Genomic DNA, 18,310 nt, shown 5'->3' with positions numbered 1-18,310 from the left:
ACCTCAAACACCACGGAAGTAACTGAATGCGGACCACCCCATGCAGGTATGGATGAGGTTCCAGGCTCTAAAATAAAACCTAGACTCTCTCCCTAGATGACCATCATTCTAGTCATTTCTATCATCTGCATGGTACTTTGTGAGTCTGCCAAGTGCTTTTGTTTGAGTTGTTGTGTTTATTCCTCAAGACATTCTTGTGAGGGCTGAATATTACTATTCTCAGTTTTCAGGAAGGAAGATGGACGCTCAGAGATGCAGTGACTTGCCCACCTCCCCCAAGCCAGTATGGGGTGGGGACGCGCAGCTTGCCTGTGCAATGGGTCACTGTAGCACCCATACCTCTAAGGGGGACCTGCTCTGCTTCCAGGAACAGAGCCCAGAACTTGGGAGTCACAAGGCTAAGTTCGAGGCCAAGACTGACCTCTGCTAATGGTGAGTCCAGAAAAACATCTCTACGTCTTAGTTTTCCTGGCTATGGAAGGAAATGCTAACATCACTAATAGTTGTACAGATTAAAGTGGGCAGAGTGTGTGAAAATGTTCTGTAAAGCCACCAAAGCGTTATCCCAGTCAGTCTAGTGTCGTTATAATGTTGAATCTCAGCAGATCCACAAAATCAGAGATTCAGATACCACTTTTTCATAAGCTTTTTAATATCCTACTGCTCAAGGTCATTGCCAAGTTCTGATTGCAAAAGTTCAAAAAACTGCAACCTCAGGCATAAATGGGTTAAATGTATGGTTACTATTTAGGGATATAGAATGAACGAAGTGGTTGACAGAGTCATCCACCAAATGGAACAAAAGCTCCTTTTTAGTACTTGACAGTAGAGTGGGAACTTGGATTAATTTCCTTTAAACTCATGATCATTTTACAAATTAGAAACAGTTGTTTATCAAAATGGACACCAACTATATGATAGAAAATGCTAGACAAATATGAAATAAAGCACAATGATTTACTTTTTCTGGAAGAATAGTGTTTCAACAAATTACTCCCTCAAGCAAGTTAAAACTTTCCTCATGTAGATAGCTTTGTAAAAATCTGTGAGTGAGCACTCTTTTGCTTTTTGAATAATGAGTTTTTAGTAGTAGAGATTAAGATGAGACAGATAGGAGAAAGTATATTGGCAATTGAAGCTAAAAAGTGGCAATGGGGGACCATTTAGTCCAACCCTTAAGCTCCAGAAAACTACTCTGCATTTCCGAAACGTGTCTTGATTTAAAAAAGTACAAAAGCTGAAGATTTCCTTTCAGTTCACTCCTAATATACAAGAAACATTGATAGTTAATATATTAGAAGTGTGTTAGTTGTTCCTAATAATTGTATAGCATAATATTCCTTCTTTAGGATTTTAATTCTTAATTTTCTTATAAAATGCTTATAAAATTAACCAACATATCAATTTTGTGATTTGAGCTAGTTTTGTGTAATATCTCCACTGACTTTAAGAAGTCAATCTTTTATCTCTCTGCAATGCCCCCATTAAATCTCTGAATACATTTTCTAGTTATTCTTTTAGACACCGAAAATTTCTCAACAGATTTCTATAAATTAGTTGTAAAAATAATCATTCTCTTTTGATGAAATTAGCAAGCCCAAGGGCACGTTGACATCCCCGAAGCACATGATGACACAATGATTAAACCATGGCTAATGGAAGGCTGATGTGTGAGGGCTGCTCCTTACTCCACACGGTGAGCGTGGCCGACGCGTTCAGGGAGCCCTCCGTGTTGGCCGCAGAGCAGGTGTAGTTGCCGGCATCCTGGATGAAGACGGGCGCGATCTGCAGACCCCCCGATTCAAGAAGCATGAACCTAGGAATCCGGACAGAGCCACTGGCCAGAACGTGGTTTTCTAAAGAACAGTGGACAAAAGAGGCATGTTATGGTCGTAGCACTTGAAGGAAATGAAGATAGTGGTTAGAGCCATAAGCAAGTAATATGGTTCAGCTCTGTGTCCCCACCCAAGTCTCGTCTTGAATTGCAATCCCCACATGTCGGGGGAGGAATCTGGTGGGAGGTGACTGGATCCTGAGGGTGGTTCCCCCATGATGTTCTCCTGTTAGCGAGGGAGTTCTCACAAGATCTGATGGTTTAAAAGTGTTTGGCACTTCCCCCTTTGCTCCTTTTCTCTCCTGAAGCCACGTGAGATGTGCCTGCTTCCTCTTTACCTTCCACCATGATTTCCTGAGGCCTCCTCAGCTATGCAGTACTGTGAGTCAATTCAACCTCTTTTCTTTGTAAATTGCCCAGTCTCAGGTATGTGTTTATATCAGTGTGAGAGTGGACTAATACAACAAAGAAATAACTTAAGGAAATAATCAGAATAAAGTGAAAATTGTATGAAAAGAAATAACTGAAGTAGTACTGCTAGCACTGTTTAGAATAACAAAAACCAAGAACATCCTACTTGCTCGATATTGAGAAATTTGGTTAAACAAATTATGATCCACAAACATGATTGCTATTTTTGGGTGATGGGTTTTTAGTTTTCTTTATATCTGCATGTATTTGAAACATTTTTATATAAAGCTATTATGTTCAAAATTAGGCAAGAAAACAAGAGAAAATAAGAGCCCAGCCCTGTTATTGATCTGTAGTGTCCCAGATCTTTAGGAGTCGTGTCTGAGTGCAGGGATTGTATCTCTGAGACTCGAGAAGCTGCCACGCAGTTTTCCAGCAGGAAGAGAAAGATAAGGCTTTTGGCATGTCAGCCCGATACAGCCCAGCAAGTATGAGGAGCTCATCCGTGTGAATCAACAAGGCTCAGCACAGACTTGTTCAGGATGGACTCTGTGTGCTGTTCATTCAGTGGCCCTCATGGTAGAGGCTATGGGAACTCCAAAGGCAGCCTTCCCAGGAACTGAACCCACAGTGGGCTGAAGCGTCCCAGGTTGACTGGGGAAGGCACAGAACGATGTGGCCCTGGAAGCATCTTTCTTCAACAAAACAAAGGCCGTGATCCTTAATTCTGAATGTCATAAGGAAGAGCTCCACTTAACAGTGGGAAAAGTGAGTGCTAGCAGAGTGACTTCAACATCCAATGCTTGACACGGTAAGGCCCGAGAAGGCCTGAGGCACTCTCTGAAGGGCGTCGGTAGAAAAGAGTGACATTTGCACAATCCTTCTCTTTTTCTAATGTGTGTTTCCCTTTCTAGAAGGCAGGGATCTTGTCTGTCCTATTTATCCTTGTGCCCACGGTATCTTGCACCTGGTAGGCATTCTGTAAATCAGGGGTCCCCAAGTCCAGGCTGCAGACCTGTTTGGAACTGCGCCGTGCAGCAGGAGGTGAGCGGTGACTACCGAGCATGACTGCCTGAGCTCCCCCTCCTGTCAGCCCAGCAGTGGCATTAGATTCTCATAGGAACGCACACCCTCCAGTGAACTATGCATGCCAAGGATCTAGGCTGCACACTCCCTAGAAGAATCTAATGATCTGAGATGGAACAGTTTTATCCTGAGACCATCAGCCCCGACTGGAGACCATGGAGAAATTGTCTTCCAAGAAATAGGTCCCTGGTGCCAAAAAGGTTGGGGACTGCTGCCATAAGAGTTATTTAATCTTCACTGAGTGAATGCATAAGTGAATAAACAAGAGAGTGAATAAGAAGAAAGCACTGGCCCGATAGGTTACGTTCTACATGGGCCATGCTGTTGTGGGCGGTGGACGCTACCCACCTCTTTTCCAGGTGATGGCGGGTTTGGGAGCCCCGGACACCTCACACCTTAGAATGGCTGTCATCCCGTCAGTAACTGTGGTGTCCACTGGCCGCTGGGTAAACACTGGAGTGATATCTGAGAAGAGGAGTTAATGAAATGATCAGGGCCTCGTTCCCCTGAGAGGCTCACACCAGCCTGGCGGACTATCCTGCATGGGCTTTAGAGAGCCAGTCACAGAGGTAACTGTAACAATACATAAGAACACTGTTCAGGAGGGATGGCAGCCCTCCACTGTTCCTCTCCCAGGAGTTACTGATCTTTGTTTACAACCTGGAGAGAAAATACAGCGTCACGATGTAACAGATACACAAATGGAAACGTGCAGGGGCCCAGGAAGAACAGTTTTAGATGAATGTTAAAGAGAGGAGAGGCATTTATTTAGATCAGCCAAAAGATTGCTTTTGTTCTTTAAATGAAAGGTAGCCCACACCTATATTCCCAGCACTTCAGGAGGCTGAGGCAAGAGGACTGCTTGAGCTCAAGAGTTTGAGACCAGCCTGGGCAACACAGTGAGATCCCTGTCTCTACCAAAAATGAAAAATTAGCCAGGCATGGTGGTGCACGCCTATAGTCCCACATACTTGGGAGGCGGAGGCAGGAGGATCACTTGAGCCCAGGAGGCCAAGGCTACAGTGAGCGATGATCATGCCACGGTACTACAGCCTGGGTGACAGAGTGAGAACTTATCTCAAAAACAAAAACAAAAACAAAATCTAATTATTGAATATAAAATGTCATCCACAAGATGACACTTTCCAGGATCCTTACTAGGATCTGTTCTGAGAGTTAAAATAACCAGGTTTCAAAGGCCTCCATAAAGATACATTTCTGGGAGGTGTCATGAGCCCCAAGCGCTGGGTTTCTTCTTGTTCGTGCGGGATGGTCAGGGCCCCCAGCAGCCCTGAGTCAGACCGAGGAAAGACAGGAGGAGCTCCTGATGGCTTCAGCGAGGGCTTGCCCGACTCTGTGCTACCCAATAACAATTAACTGGAACCCCTCATACGACAGTGATCTGCATCTCTCAAGTCTTCTGTGAGGGTCCCTGGGCTGATACCCCTCAAAGAAAGAAGTGAGTAGACCTCACGGAACCCAGGGCACAGCCGCCGCCTCTTCCTGCACCTGCTGAGAATCCCATGGACCACAGCAAGTCCCAGAAACTTCACTGCCAGGGCCCTTCCTGAAGCTGACCCTGTCTCTCCACCTTGCATGCAACCACCCGAGTCCAGGGTCTTGTCAGATGCTGCAGGGTCCCCTAACAGGTCTCAACATTTCTGTGCCTGTGTCAGGCTCCCTGAGGCAGTCAACCTTGAGCTGTCCTTTGAAAGCTACAAAGGCCTTAATGTCCCTTCTCTGCTTGCTCATGGCTCCTGAGGCTCCTCCTGTTCTCGGCCTCTGCCCCTGCCTATCCCTCCACCCTCCAGCCCGTCATGGCCACCCTGCTTGTCACTAAGCCCCATCCTATCCGCCTTCCTTCACCTGCACACATGCCAAGCTTGTTCCTCCAAGGCACCTGCTGTCCCCTCCAGCCCATGCAACACGCATGTCCCCAAGAGTTCACACTCCTGCTCCTTCTGAATCTCTCCTAGAGAAGCACCCCCCCAGCCACATTGTCTGGGGGAGGCCCCCGGCTCACTATGCCACCACACCTGCTCCCCTTTTCTGTAGCACCCCTGGCTGGCTGGAGTCATCTCGTCCTTCACTGCCTTTCTCCTCCCTGCAGACCCTCTGTCCTGGAAGCACAGGAACCTCGCCTGTCTTCCTCACAGCCATGTCCCCAAAGCCTCATCCAGAGTGCCCGACACAGATGCTCAGCGCCGCTTGCTAAATGAGCAAATCAATATCGATTTTTTAAAGCACATTTTCCTTTCATTAAGGGTATTTTAATTAAAAAACTCATTTTGCAAAAAACCTCCTACTACAAAGCAGATAACATGATCACAGTCATTGATCTGTTTGTTCACTCACTCACTGCCGTGGAAACAGTTCAGGCGGTACTTTCACTTACATTTCCAATCTGACCCTCATGAGAATCCTACAGTCTGGGCTTGGTTAGCTCCATTTTAACGGACGAGAAAACTGAGGCTGAGAGAAACCCAGAGATGTTCTCTGGGTTCTCTTTTATTCTCATTCCTAAGTCTCTCGCTGGAATGGAGATTGGCAAACTACAACCTGGCGGCCAAATTCAGCCTGCACCCTGTGTTTGTAAATAAAGTTTTATTGGAACACAGCCACTCGCATGTGCTGAGAATTGTGGCTGCTTTTAGGTTACTACAGCAATGCTGAGTAGGCCACATCCTTCAAAGCCAAAAATATCTACCATTAGCCCCTTCGCAGAAAAAGCTTGTCAATCCCTGCTCCAGAACGTCCCGGCTCACGATTGCAAGATAGGCTTCAAATAATTCTAATCGATCAAGACTCATCTTCTGACTTGAGCATTCAATATTATTTCTACTTTTTGAAGCAATATTGGTTTCCTAAGCTCCAAAATGAAAGACAAATTTGACCCGAGGGCAAGATTCAAGGAAGGGACCCCTAGTTCACCAAAACACATGTACAGCTTGCTACACACCTGGTCAGTCTCTTTGCAGGCTGTGGGTGGGAAGAGCCCTCGGCTGTGCACACAGTGACAATGATTTGCTCTCTCCAACAGCTCTCACCCCTGAGGATATCAGCATTTTGCTCCCAAAAGGGCAAACATGAAAGGTATAATTCCATAATCACTAGATTCTACTTCATTTTAGAAGAACAGTATTATACAACCATGGGAGATTAAAAAGAAAACCCACAGAAACAATGAAAACCTTTACCTTGAGTTTATTTTTCAAAGACAAAGAGCCAAGGTATTTCTGTTAATGGGGTAATCAAAGAAACTCACAAAAGAACTACAATTGTTCAATAAAAGTAAAATAGAGAATGAATGTAAAAAATAGAAAAAAAAAAAGATCAAAAGAAAAAGATTAGGAGTCATCTATTCACTCAATAGTCTTTCTAATTCTGCCCAGAAAATAAGGGAGTTTTTTCTACTTCTCCTCAAGAAAGAGGAGGGCTTAGTGAGGGAAGAGGCAAGGCTGCCCTGAGAAGAGGAGGGCACTAGGGCCAGGGAGTGACAGGCATCTGTGCTGCTTGTGGGCCTCAGCAGTTTCCCCACAGGACCCATGAAGGCTTCAGGTGTGCTTGAGAGCTGGCTCTCCTGGTCTGGCCACTTCTGGCCACATCACCCTTTCTGTTTACCTCAGGGGGCTGAACAGATACTACCATTTTCTGTGTATAGTATATGGAGCAAAGTTTGGGAAGCACGTCCAGGTAGCCGTGGGCCTGGGCGTACCCACTGGATAAGTCCGGGTAGCCGTGGGCCTGGGCGTACCCACTGGATACGTCCGGGTAGCCGTGGGCCTGGGCGTACCCACTGGTTATATCCGGGTAGCCGTCAGCCTGGGTGTACCCACTGGATACGTCCAGGTCAGGTAACTGTGAGCCTGGGTGTACCCACTGGTTACATCCGGGTAGCCATGGGGCGGAGTGTACTCACTGGATACGTCCAGGTCAGGTAGCTGCGGGCCTGGGTGTACTCACTGGTTACATCCAGGTAGGTGTGGGTCAGGATCTCCCCTCCTTCATTGCTGGCGAAGCACTGGAAGATTCCGGAGTCCTCTGGACACAGCTTCTGGATGCGCAGGCCTCCGCTGGCAAGCACTTTGTATCGAGGATTCTGGAGCCTGCTGATGGAGATGGCATCCTTGTACCAATGGAGGGTGGGAAGGGGGACCCCTGCATAGGAATGGGAATAAATAGGATTTTAAAAATAATTCCTGATGTGAGAACTGAGGCACATCTGTTTCAAAGGCTAGAATGGCAATATTTTAATAGGCATTTTCTTGTCTATTCGTGCTTTCAACCACCCTGGAAGGAGCTATTTTTTTTTGTTGTAGATGAAGCAATCGACACAGAGGGGTATCGAGAGGAACAGCTGGCACGAACTCTGGCCACCCCGGCTGCGGTGCCTTCCAGGCTCTGCTCTGAACCTACACAGGCTCATGCTCTTGTTTGGAAAGGAGATTCCAGCTGAGAGTGAGCTTAATGTTCAGATGGAGAGGAATCCCTCTCTGCTCTGCAGTGCCCTACTCAGCCACCGTGGGAGGGCTTGGGCACAGGGTCAGAGGGGCAGAGGGGAGGACAAAGGCCACATCCCAGGTCCATGCCTCACAGACAGTGTCACCTTGGGCAGAGTACATTACCTGTCCCTTTCTTTGTCTCTGTTTCCTCATATGCAGGTGAGCGAATGATAATCGTGACTTCAGAAGGCTGAAGATTGGATGTGTTTGTGTGTCTGTGCGTGTGTGTGTATATGTATGTCCATGTGTTCATGCGAGTGTGTGCATGTGTTTGTGCATATATGTGCACATGTTTATGTGTATATGTATGTGTATACATGTGCGTGTGTATATATGTGTACATCTGTGTATGTATATGTGCACCTGCATATATATGTGTACATGTGTTTCTATGTGTGTCTGTGTGAGTTGGTGCATATATGTGCATGTGTATACATTTACATATGTATTTACAAAACTCATGCCCGGCACCTGGTGAGTGCTCAATGGCAGTATCACTATTCATCCCAACAGCTAACAATGAAAAAGAGTGCCATCTTTCAAACACCCCCTATCAAAGGGGTTGGATACCATGGGCCTTCACGGAGTTCTACTGTCTCAGAGGAGCAATTTATTAGGTTAAGTAACCTTGTTAAGGGTTGAGGAGGCACAAGAGGTATTCCATTGTGGATACAGGAAAAGCTGCCTCACTCCATGAGGCATATCTAGACTTAGCTTTAGATCTCAGATGGTTCTGTACCTCAGTTTCCCTAAATAGAAAGCAGATTTAAATAAAAAACACAAATTGACATGCTTCAGGGCAAAGCACACCAAAACCCCTTGATTTAAGATGGCGTGTGGGTAGGTGTGAGATGTCGACTTTAATAAATAAAGTTCATGCCATGGAATATCTCAAGATAATGTCTTCTCAGATTCTCTTCTTTGCCTTAATTATGTTTCCTGTCACTTTTCATTAAGTCAGGAAATCTTAAAAAATCCATTTCAAAGTGAAAGCATAACGAATTCATGTAATATCTCATAATAGCAGTTACATTATGTCACTTTCGTAAGGAATAACCACTTTGCATGCTGCTATAGTTTCACTGTCAAAATGAAAAGAAAGCAGTAAATTATACAACAGCAGGGCAATGTCGGAAGATCTGTTCTCTCTATATTTGTAAGTCTATACTTCACAAGCAGTTTACCCTGCAGAAGTCATGCAAAAAAAAAAAAAGAGCTTTCTCTTGTCAAAGGGAGTTTAAGATTGTCATTTGTTGAAAAATAATTGTTAGTACATAGGGAACTGGGAGTATTTCTATTTTGGGGCAATTTAATGTCATAACAGAAATCTTATCCCCCGCAGTATTGTATACTCTTATTTCTGAAATATAAGCTCTCTAAATATTTTATAGCTTCACATTCACAGAGTTGTTGGCCTTAAGAAGCTGGCACCTACACAAGAAAGAACAATGCAACCACCATAAGAAAGACAATTCCACGTAAAATTCGTCTTACTTTTCTCTCACACTTTTCCCCCCTCCCCTATGCTGAATCAGTAGAGCTGGAATAGAGAAGAACAGAAACAGAACAGAGCCATGGACAGCAGCTGCTGTGAGCTGGTCAGGAGCTGAGGACCAGAACTCCTACTAAACCAAGTCCCGGGCCAGGAGCAGTGGTTACAAAGCACAGTGGGTCGGGAGGGGTTCTCTGGGCAGAGGCTGATCTTTCCCTCTACCACCAGGACTGGAAGGGTGACATGCCGCTGCACCGGAAGGGTGGCACAGCACTGGAAGGGTGACACACCATTTTCAGGAATAAGAAATGGCATCCACACAGTTGCAGGTATGGACAAACGGCATTTGTTCTAAGTCCAGGGCTTCAGGTCCTGGAGGAAGCTAGTGTTCTGGCAGGAGCCAGGTGGCTGCTTTGGTGGCTGACAGATTTGCGTTTGGGTCCTGCCTCCATTACCATGTGGCCCTAGGTAAGTTATGTACCCAGCATTTAATGAGCAACTCCCACAGGCCACACACTGGGCAATGACTTCACCAGAGAAGGATCCCACTTCAGCGCGTGGCCCAGTGCCTTGGGCACGGTACTTAACCATGCTTTCCAGGGCTTGGTTTTCCTGCGGTACAGTGAAAATCATCTCTCTCTTAGGAGCTGTTTTGAAGATTTGCAAAACTGGTAGTCATTCTTACCCTCCGAGCTCTTAGGGAGTCGGAGAAAATACTATCCTTAGGACGGATGGGTACAAACAAAAGAGAAAAGATCCTTTTCGTTTCCTGATAGTTGCCAGAATACAAACACAGGTTTTGTTAACGAAACTGCCTTGACAAGCCTGTCTCTGCTACAAGGTTTTGTGTAATCACCTGTGCTGCAACACATGAGATGGTGACAGTGGGCAGCTTGTAACTGAGGCATGGGGATGAGGGCTGGGATGACCTGAATGGCAAAGGAAAAGTGGACCCAGAGCTGAAAAGGCAAAAAAAAAAAAAAAAAAAAAAAAAAAAAAGGTAACATTTCCTATTCAAATACTATTCAGCCACAAAAAAGAATAAAAGGGTGTCTTTTGCAGCAACCTGGATGGAACTGGAGGCCATTGAGTTACATGAAAGAACTCAGACACAGAAAGACAAAGACTGCCTGTTCTCACTAATAAGTGGGTGCTAAGTCACATGTGCACATGGATGCAGAGTGTGGAAGGACAGACAATGGGGACTCAAAAGGGCGTGGGGTGGGTGATGAGAAATTACTTAACGGGTACAAGGGACATCACTCCAGTGATGGACGCACTCCAAGCTCTGGCTTCACCACTGTGCAATACATCAACGGAACAAAATTGCCTTGTACCTCATGTATCTACTACAAATACATGTACACCCATCTCCCTTTCTAGAGTGGATTTGGTCACCAGTCCCAGTCACCCCATGGATGAGAAAGAATTTTCTGCCCCGAATCTCGGGGGGGTCACACTCTTGTGGAGTCAGGGCCTTGGAAGGGGAGTCCACAGGATATGATGGAGTCCCCTCTCTGTCTGGGGTAGACGGGGGCTTCCTTTTTGCTCTGCTGGGTAAATAGTATCATCTCTGCTTTCCAGGGGAGGAAGCAAAAGCTTGGCAAAGTGAAATGCCTTACCCACGGTCACTGCCCCAAGACCGATCTACTCTCTGAAGTCTGTTCTTCGCCATCACACTCAATGTCTCCCTAGAATGATGGCAATTCTGCTATGGAAAAAGGTTGTTTCCCTTCCTCCCAGTCATGGCTCCTTGTCCAGCAGCCACTCTGCACTCACCCATGGCTTGACATCCGATGTCCACAGTTTCTTCTACTTCAGCTGAAATCCGACTCTCAGGCTCAGCAGTAAAATATGGTGGCTCTTCAAACAAGAAAATAAAAAAAAGCCCCTAAGCCAAAGAAGGATATGTCAGAGACCATATAACCTAAAATAGTTTGGGCTCCTCTTAAAAACCATTCTTGAAAACTTCATCATTAGTTAGCATCGTGCATACAAACTCAGAACTCAGTGAGCACAGGCCAAAGGCAATTTACAGTCTGGGGTTTCAGAAAGCAAATTACTACTCAGGGTGATGGCTACTTTTCAGTTTATGGGCTTGAATCATGGAATATCTTAATTCACATTTTAGAAGGACTACCCCAAGAGGTTCATAAAGGTTTATATTTACAGCACCGTATTTTATGGGCTAGTTTGCTTCAGTATCTAAACTAAACACGAGCTCGTGAAGCTTGTCAAGTGCCTGAGGAAGGTGTGCAGCCTGTATCGGGGAAGAGCCTATTAACATATTTTTAAAATTCTTAGCAGTTCTTCTCCAAAATAGAGATTTAATACTTCAATGGAATACAAAATAATAACTAATAGAAAAAATATAAGGGAGCGCTCATCTATCTTTAGTAGCAAAGGAAACTCCTAGGCACTTGCAATCTCTAGATACTCCACTCGCCTGTTCCGCAGAAAAAAAATAGTGGTTGTATTAAACAGTGAATTTCCTTGGAAAGCCAATTGCAATATTTTTCCAGTTTATTCAGCAGAAATTCAACAGAGGCATGGCCAAGTTTGTCAAGTATTAAGGTGCTGGTGATTTCATTATCATGATAACAAAAGGCTGTTGTGTTCACTTTCTGTGCGATAATTAATTTCTGGGAACTGTCTTCCAGAGTTGGTTTACTTTCATTATAATTGTGTTGAATGTGGATAAGATAGCTTGGCATGCCTCCCATATTGACTGTATCTTTAAAACAAGGTGGGACCTAAAAGATGAAAAAGAGAAATGAAAACTAAGCATTTCAAAGAAACGATTAAGGGGGAAGCGGCTGAAGGTTTCTGGAAGGAGGCAAAGTGAGGTTTCACTTCTGCGATTACCTGGACCACTCAAGCAGAAAGAATCTACCTGAATTAACCACCCGGGCTGAGGAGATGGCTGCAAATTCATTAGAAGGAAGCAGATTCCTCTACTTAAGTTTTCATGTGTACAGACCAAGCCTGAAGAAATACTGCCAGCATTTAATGTCTGCCTTTTTCAAGCTCATCTTCATTGCACAACTCATACATCCCCCATTTGATCACATTTCCTCAATCAATAATCATGAAGGCAGTATTATTTATATTCCAACTATACAGTAGCTGCCTGCTGTCAGGGCCCTTGTGTGCAGGTCCTGACCCATATTCATCAGGGAAGCTAAGTCAATATCTACCGTCATGATCTGATTAAAAGCATGCAAGGGAAAAAGGAAAAAACATACATTGAACATCAACATTTGCTTATGATTAATTATAGTTTTCCTCTTCTTAGTTGAGCATTTTCTTTTTAGAAAACTGTCGAGTCCCGTGCAGTTGAGAGAAGTAACACTGTAACACCAAAAGAGCTCGTGGACCCTTCACTCGGCTTCCCGCAATGGTAACATCTTGCAAAAAACGACAGTATAACATCACCACCAGGATACTGCTACTGATACAATCAACCTAGTTTATCCAGCTCTTGCCAGTGTTTCCTGCGCTCAAGTGTGCGTGTGAAAAGAGGGCACATGCACGTTCCATGCAACATTATTACGTGTGTAGGTCCATGTGTCCATCAGCACAAGGGTGTTGCCTTCCATGACCACAAGCACCCCAAGCCCCCACCCCTCACAACCACTAATCCGTTCTCTGTTTCTGTAGGTTTGTCATTTCAAGAATGTTACCGAAAGGAGGTCATCCAGTGGAACCTTTGCAACTATTTTTTTCACTCTTCATGGTTCCCTTGAGATTCACCCAAGATGACCTGTGCTTTGATGATACAAAATCCATATATATGAATGATCAGCACCTACGGGCCCAGGGTGCCTTCCCCGAGGTACTGATTACCGCTGTCGCCTGGTACAGTCCCCCGAGGCTTCCCTCGAGTGCCAGGAAGGGACCCCGCTGGGGTCAGGGAGAAGGGCACTCCACACAGTGACCCGAAGCTGGCTCGGCTGAGCAAGTGCATGGCTCTGGGGACCTCCAGGCCCAGATGGTGCTGCCCCTCTCCAAGTGGTGACCTCTCTCCACCCCAGCCAGTGATCACCTGTGCTTGGCACACAGCATGCCGCCTGGTGAGAAAACTCACCCCACTCCACACTCTCCATAGTACTGTGGCCTGGGCGACATCTAGGGGGCAGCCTGCCACTGCCTGCAGGGGCCAATGTCCTGGGCAGTTTTAATAGCTCAGTGCTAGGCATGGGTGGAAAACATCTGGCTGTTCATTGCGGATGCTCTTAGCTTATTCTGGAAAGCCTTCCAGGTAGCTGTGCCTGGGGAGCAGGTGCAAAGCTGCCCATGCCCCGCATGGCCTCTGAGCTTCCCTTACTGCTTCCGAACCGTGTAAGGGTATGAGTTCTCTCCCTGCCAACCTTTCCTAGTATTCTAACCCAGCGGCTGCTCAGATGGAGTTTCTCCCCATTTCCAGCTACGTTTTTACACACAGTCTGCTCTAAGGGAAAGAAGCAGAGGAAACGCCAAGCATATGGACCGTGAAAAGCCTATGAGTTAAACACTGGGGAAAACCCATTGTAAATGAGTCATCCTGTGCATAGACTCTCAACCACTTACTCTTCAGAGGGCAAGAAGGCGAGGGCATGTCTTAGTCAATCAGCAGCACTCTGTCTAGAAAGGGTACTCTGCCAACATGGGTCCACCCTGGACTTCTGAAAATTGATCCTGACTGCAGCCAACAAAACAGGGTATGGAAACAAACACTTCGCCCCCTTTTGAAACAATATGAAGACATCAGGGAAAGGTTCTCATGCCCTGTGTGAAGTCAGGGTGTTAGGAAAAGGCCAGCACAGATTTTCCGTTCCACATGGCCCAGAGCCCATGGCAGCTGCCTCCAGGGGCAGCACAAGCTTCTAGCTCCCCAGTCTCAGGAGAGGAGGTGGGGAGACCTCCCAGACTGCCCCCAAACCAAGGGCCTCTGTCAAATGACCTCTCTCTCCAAAATGCCAGTGTGACAAAGTGCAGGCTCGAGCCCAATGGAGGCAGCTGTGGTGGAGAAGGCCCCCGCTCCGAACACCATGCATTTGTCCTGCTCTCCCATCCCCAATGCTGCTGGGTTTCGGCTTCTGAGTTGCAAGGCTTCTTCTATGTAGGGATCACTGCAAGACCCAAAGATGTTTCCTGCTCTGCCTCCCTGTTCCTTCCAGGTCGCCCCTCTCAGGGAGCAGCATGTCCCATGCATGCCCGCGGCTGGCCTGCACTGCAAGCTAGTCCACCGAGGTGGGCAGAACGGCTCCCGGAGGTGTCCACACCCACACCCCTGGAACCTATGAATATGCTGTCTCACTTGGCAAGAGGGACTCTGAAGGCGGGATTAGGTATCCCACCTTAAAATAGGGAGACTGTCTTGGATTCGCTGGGTGGGCCCATTTAATCATGTGAGCCCCTAAAAGGAGGGGACTTTCTGCAGCTGGAGGCACAGGGGAGAGCAGAGAGCTTCCATGTGTGACAAGAACTCAGCCGCAGCTGCTGGCTCTGGAGATGAGCCAGGGACGCAGGGGACTCTGGAACCTGAGGGGACCCCTGGCCAGGAGCCAGCCCCCAAGCCACACGCACTGAATTCCATGAACAACTTGAAGGGGCTGGCAGCAGATGCACCGCCAGGTAAGAGTCCATCCCAGTCAAAACTCGCCCTCCGAGTTTCCAAGCCATCGTGCTCAGCAGAAGCAGGGCACGTGTGGGAGCAGCCGGCTTCGTGTGTGATGAGGAGACAGTGTGGAAGGCGTGGGTCGGAGGGAAGATGCATCTCACAGGCACTAAGGTGCTGCAGTCAGAGGTAAGGGGTATCCTTGTCTTATCCCCAAGGAAAAAAAAAAATGGTTTCATAGGTGGTGAGGCACATCGTGATTCCAGAGACAGTAAACATGAAAAATGTGTGTCACATAACTGATTACTGGTAAATAGCTAGTGCAATGGGACACTGGGATAATAAGAGTTATGCCAAAAGCAACTAAAGCCACTATTTCAGAGCTTCTGTAACAGACACTTTTGCATTTAACTTTCACAATATGAGCTGGTATCATCTACATCCATCTCCTCCGTTTTATGGATGTGGAAACTGAGGCCAACACTCATTCAAGCCAGTGAATGGTGCAGTGAGAACTGGACCCTGTTTCTGTCTCCAGAGCCCGCACTGTTTTACATCATGCTATGCTGCCCCCGCTGTGTCCCCAGAGCCCATTCTGTTTTACATCATGCAGCGCTGCCCCCGCTGTGTCCCCAGAGCCCATTCTGTTTTACATCATGCAGCGCTGCCCCCTCTGTGTCCCCAGAGCCCATTCTGTTTTACATCATGCAGCGCTGCCCCCAGCACGTACCCAAGGCTGCAAGGGCCCGGCTGAGAGCGCAGTAGTCTCCCCCGGGGCGAAGCATCCAAGGGCTGCACAGCAGAGGGGATGCTTGAGGCGAGTCGTGGGCACACAGCCCTCGCCAACCATGGGAGTTGCGCATGTGCAGTCCTCGCCAACCAGGGCAGTCGCAGACACGCAGCCCTCACCAACCAGGGGAGTCGCGGACACGCAGCCCTCACCAATCAGGTGAGACAGCACTGGGGCTGGAAGCACATTCCTCCCAGGCATAGGCATTAGCAGGGACACAGGGGTCTGCAGGAACACGACCCAGACTTGGGTTGGCCTCCCACCGAAGCAGGACCTGAGACAGGTTTGTTGCTGACAGTTTCTTGGGTGGTGAGGGAAACCCCACTGGGAGAGTGTGAGGTCGGCCGCAAAGAGCCTGTTATCTGCCAGCTCCCAGGGCAGGAGGCTGCAGCCTCATACCTGGGGACACTCTGGGAGCCAGTATAGAACACAACCTCATGAGCACAGGTAGCTAAGGGCCTGGGTATCCACCCACCAGCTTCCCTCAGATGCTGGGTGAGACTATTCCTAGGAGTGTCGGTCCCCAGCACTCCTGCCTGCTTCAGGGGGCAAAGCTGGCTCCAGGCTGAGGATGCTGCCAGGAAGGACATGGGGGCACCTGCAGTTGGAAGTCACACACGGAAGTGGGAAAGGTGGGGGCCCTGCTGGGCCGCTGCCTCCCTGTGTTCTGGGAACAGCTGTGGCATGGAGTGTGTCGGGTTGTATGTGGTGTGGGGGAAGCGGGAGGGGATAGCAGAAAGTGTAGAGGGGAAGCGGGAGGTGAGGGTGGAGGGCTTAGAGGGGAAGCGGGAGGGGAGGGCGGAGGGCTTAGAGGGGAAGCGGGACAGGAGGGGAGGGTGTGGAGGGGAGGGAGGAGGGGAAGGGAGGGGAAGGGAGGGGAAGGGAGGGGAAGGGAGGGGAGGGCATACAGGGGAGGTGGGAGGGAGGGGGAGGGCGTAGAGGGGAAGGGAGGGGAGAGGAGGGCATAGAGGGAAGGTGGAAGGGGAGAGTGTAGAGGGGAAGCAGGAGAGGAGGGCTGAGGGCGTAGAGGGGAGGCGGGAGGGGAGGTGGGAGGGGAGGGGAGGGGTAGAGGCGAAGTGGGAGGGGAGGGCAGAGGGCATAGAGGGGAGGCGGGAGGGGAGGGTGGAGGGTGTAGAGGGGAGGCAGGAGGGGAGGGCGTAGAGGGGAGGTGGGAGGGGAGGGTGGAGAGTGTAGAGGGGAGGCAGGAGGGGAGGGGAGGCAGGAGGGGAGGGTGGAGGGTGTAGAGGGGAGGCAGGAGGGGAGGGTGGAGGGTGTAGAGGGGAGGCAGGAGGGGAGGGGAGGCAGGAGGGGAGGGGAGGCAGGAGGGGAGGGTGGAGGGTGTAGAGGGGAGGCAGGAGGGGAGGGGAGGCAGGAGGGGAGGGTGGAGGGTGTAGAGGGGAGGCAGGAGGGGAGGGGAGGAAGGAGGGGAGGGTGGAGGGTGTAGAGGGGAGGCAGGAGGGGAGGGTGGAGGGTGTAGAGGGGAGGCAGGAGGGGAGGGTGGAGGGTGTAGAAGGGAGGCAGGAGGGGAGGGGAGGCAGGAGGGGAGGGTGGAGGGTGTAGAGGGGAGGCAGGAGGGGAGGGGAGGCAGGAGGGGAGGGTGAAGGATGTAGAGGGGAGGTGGGAGGGGAGGGTGGAGGGTGTAGAGGGGAGGCAGGAGGGGAGAGGAGGAAGGAGGGGAGGGTGGAGGGTGTAGAGTGGAGGCAGGAGGGGAGAGGAGGAAGGAGGGGAGGGTGGAGGGTGTAGAGGGGAGGCGGGAGGGGAGGGTGGAGGGTGTAGAGGGGAGGCAGGAGGGGAGAGGAGGAAGGAGGGGAGGGTGGAGGGTGTAGAGGGGAGGCGGGAGAGGAGGGTGGAGGGTGTAGAGTGGAGGCAGGAGGGGAGAGGAGGAAGGAGGGGAGGGTGGAGGGTGTAGAGGGGAGGCGGGAGGGGAGGGTGGAGGGTGTAGATGGGAGGCAGGAGGGGAGGGTGGAGGGCGTAGAGGGGCTGCTCCACAGGACTGGGCAGCCATTGGCAGGGTGGTGCCTGGAAGCCGACCTCTGCTCTTCCATTCAAGCCACAGAAATTAAGCAACACAGACAGGCAGGTGGGGCAAACAGCACAACTAGCCTGTCTTGTGTCATCAGTATAAAATACAAGTAATAGGAACCCATTTGTTTCTCTGTCTTTGGCCTGTGTGCTCCTACGGGTGGCTCTTTTGACAGGTCCATGGTGACAGCCCTGTGAAACCAGTAATGCTCCGGCCACAGGGCGCGGGACTATAATCTCATCCAAATCCCTCAGAATTGACACGGACACTCTCTTCAGGGTTTTTGCGGTATGTGCCAACCACAAAAATCCTACCTGCCACAGCAAATTATTATGAATAAAAGGGGATTTAAATCAACATCATAAAGAAGTGAAGTGTGTTCGTGTACCTTTTAAAGTCAGAACACGGAGAGGTGCTAACTCGAGAGAACACAAAAACAATCAGATATAAATGCAAAACCAAGTTCTTAAGATAGATTTAAATATTTTAAAAAGGAATGATGATCGAAACAAGCATTCTCATTTACAGGGAGATAAATTTCTTCTCTTGTTTAAATTACCTTAAAATGTTTGA

At 48.6% G+C, this 18,310-nt stretch overlaps 1 protein-coding gene across 4 annotated transcripts in view; it reads right to left on the bottom strand.

The window, feature by feature from the left end:
* Positions 1-18,310, bottom strand: part of SDK1 (sidekick cell adhesion molecule 1) — a 989,261-nt gene that overhangs the window by 292,303 nt on the left and 678,648 nt on the right. For all 4 annotated transcript variants that reach the window (XM_063667220.1, XM_063667221.1, XM_054494717.2 and 1 more), the window contains exons 8-11: positions 11,105-11,188; positions 7,295-7,489; positions 3,680-3,796; positions 1,689-1,856 (exon numbers count right to left, since the gene is read on the bottom strand). In XM_063667220.1, the coding sequence (XP_063523290.1) occupies positions 1,689-1,856; positions 3,680-3,796; positions 7,295-7,489; positions 11,105-11,188 (564 nt within the window). The remainder of the gene's footprint in view (positions 1-1,688; positions 1,857-3,679; positions 3,797-7,294; positions 7,490-11,104; positions 11,189-18,310) is intronic.

Source organism: Pongo pygmaeus, chromosome 6 (genome assembly GCF_028885625.2).
Source record: "Pongo pygmaeus isolate AG05252 chromosome 6, NHGRI_mPonPyg2-v2.0_pri, whole genome shotgun sequence".
Classification (NCBI taxonomy): Eukaryota; Metazoa; Chordata; class Mammalia; order Primates; family Hominidae; genus Pongo; species Pongo pygmaeus.
Note: the sequence above shows the minus strand (reverse complement) of the source record. Positions and strands in the feature narration are given on the sequence as shown.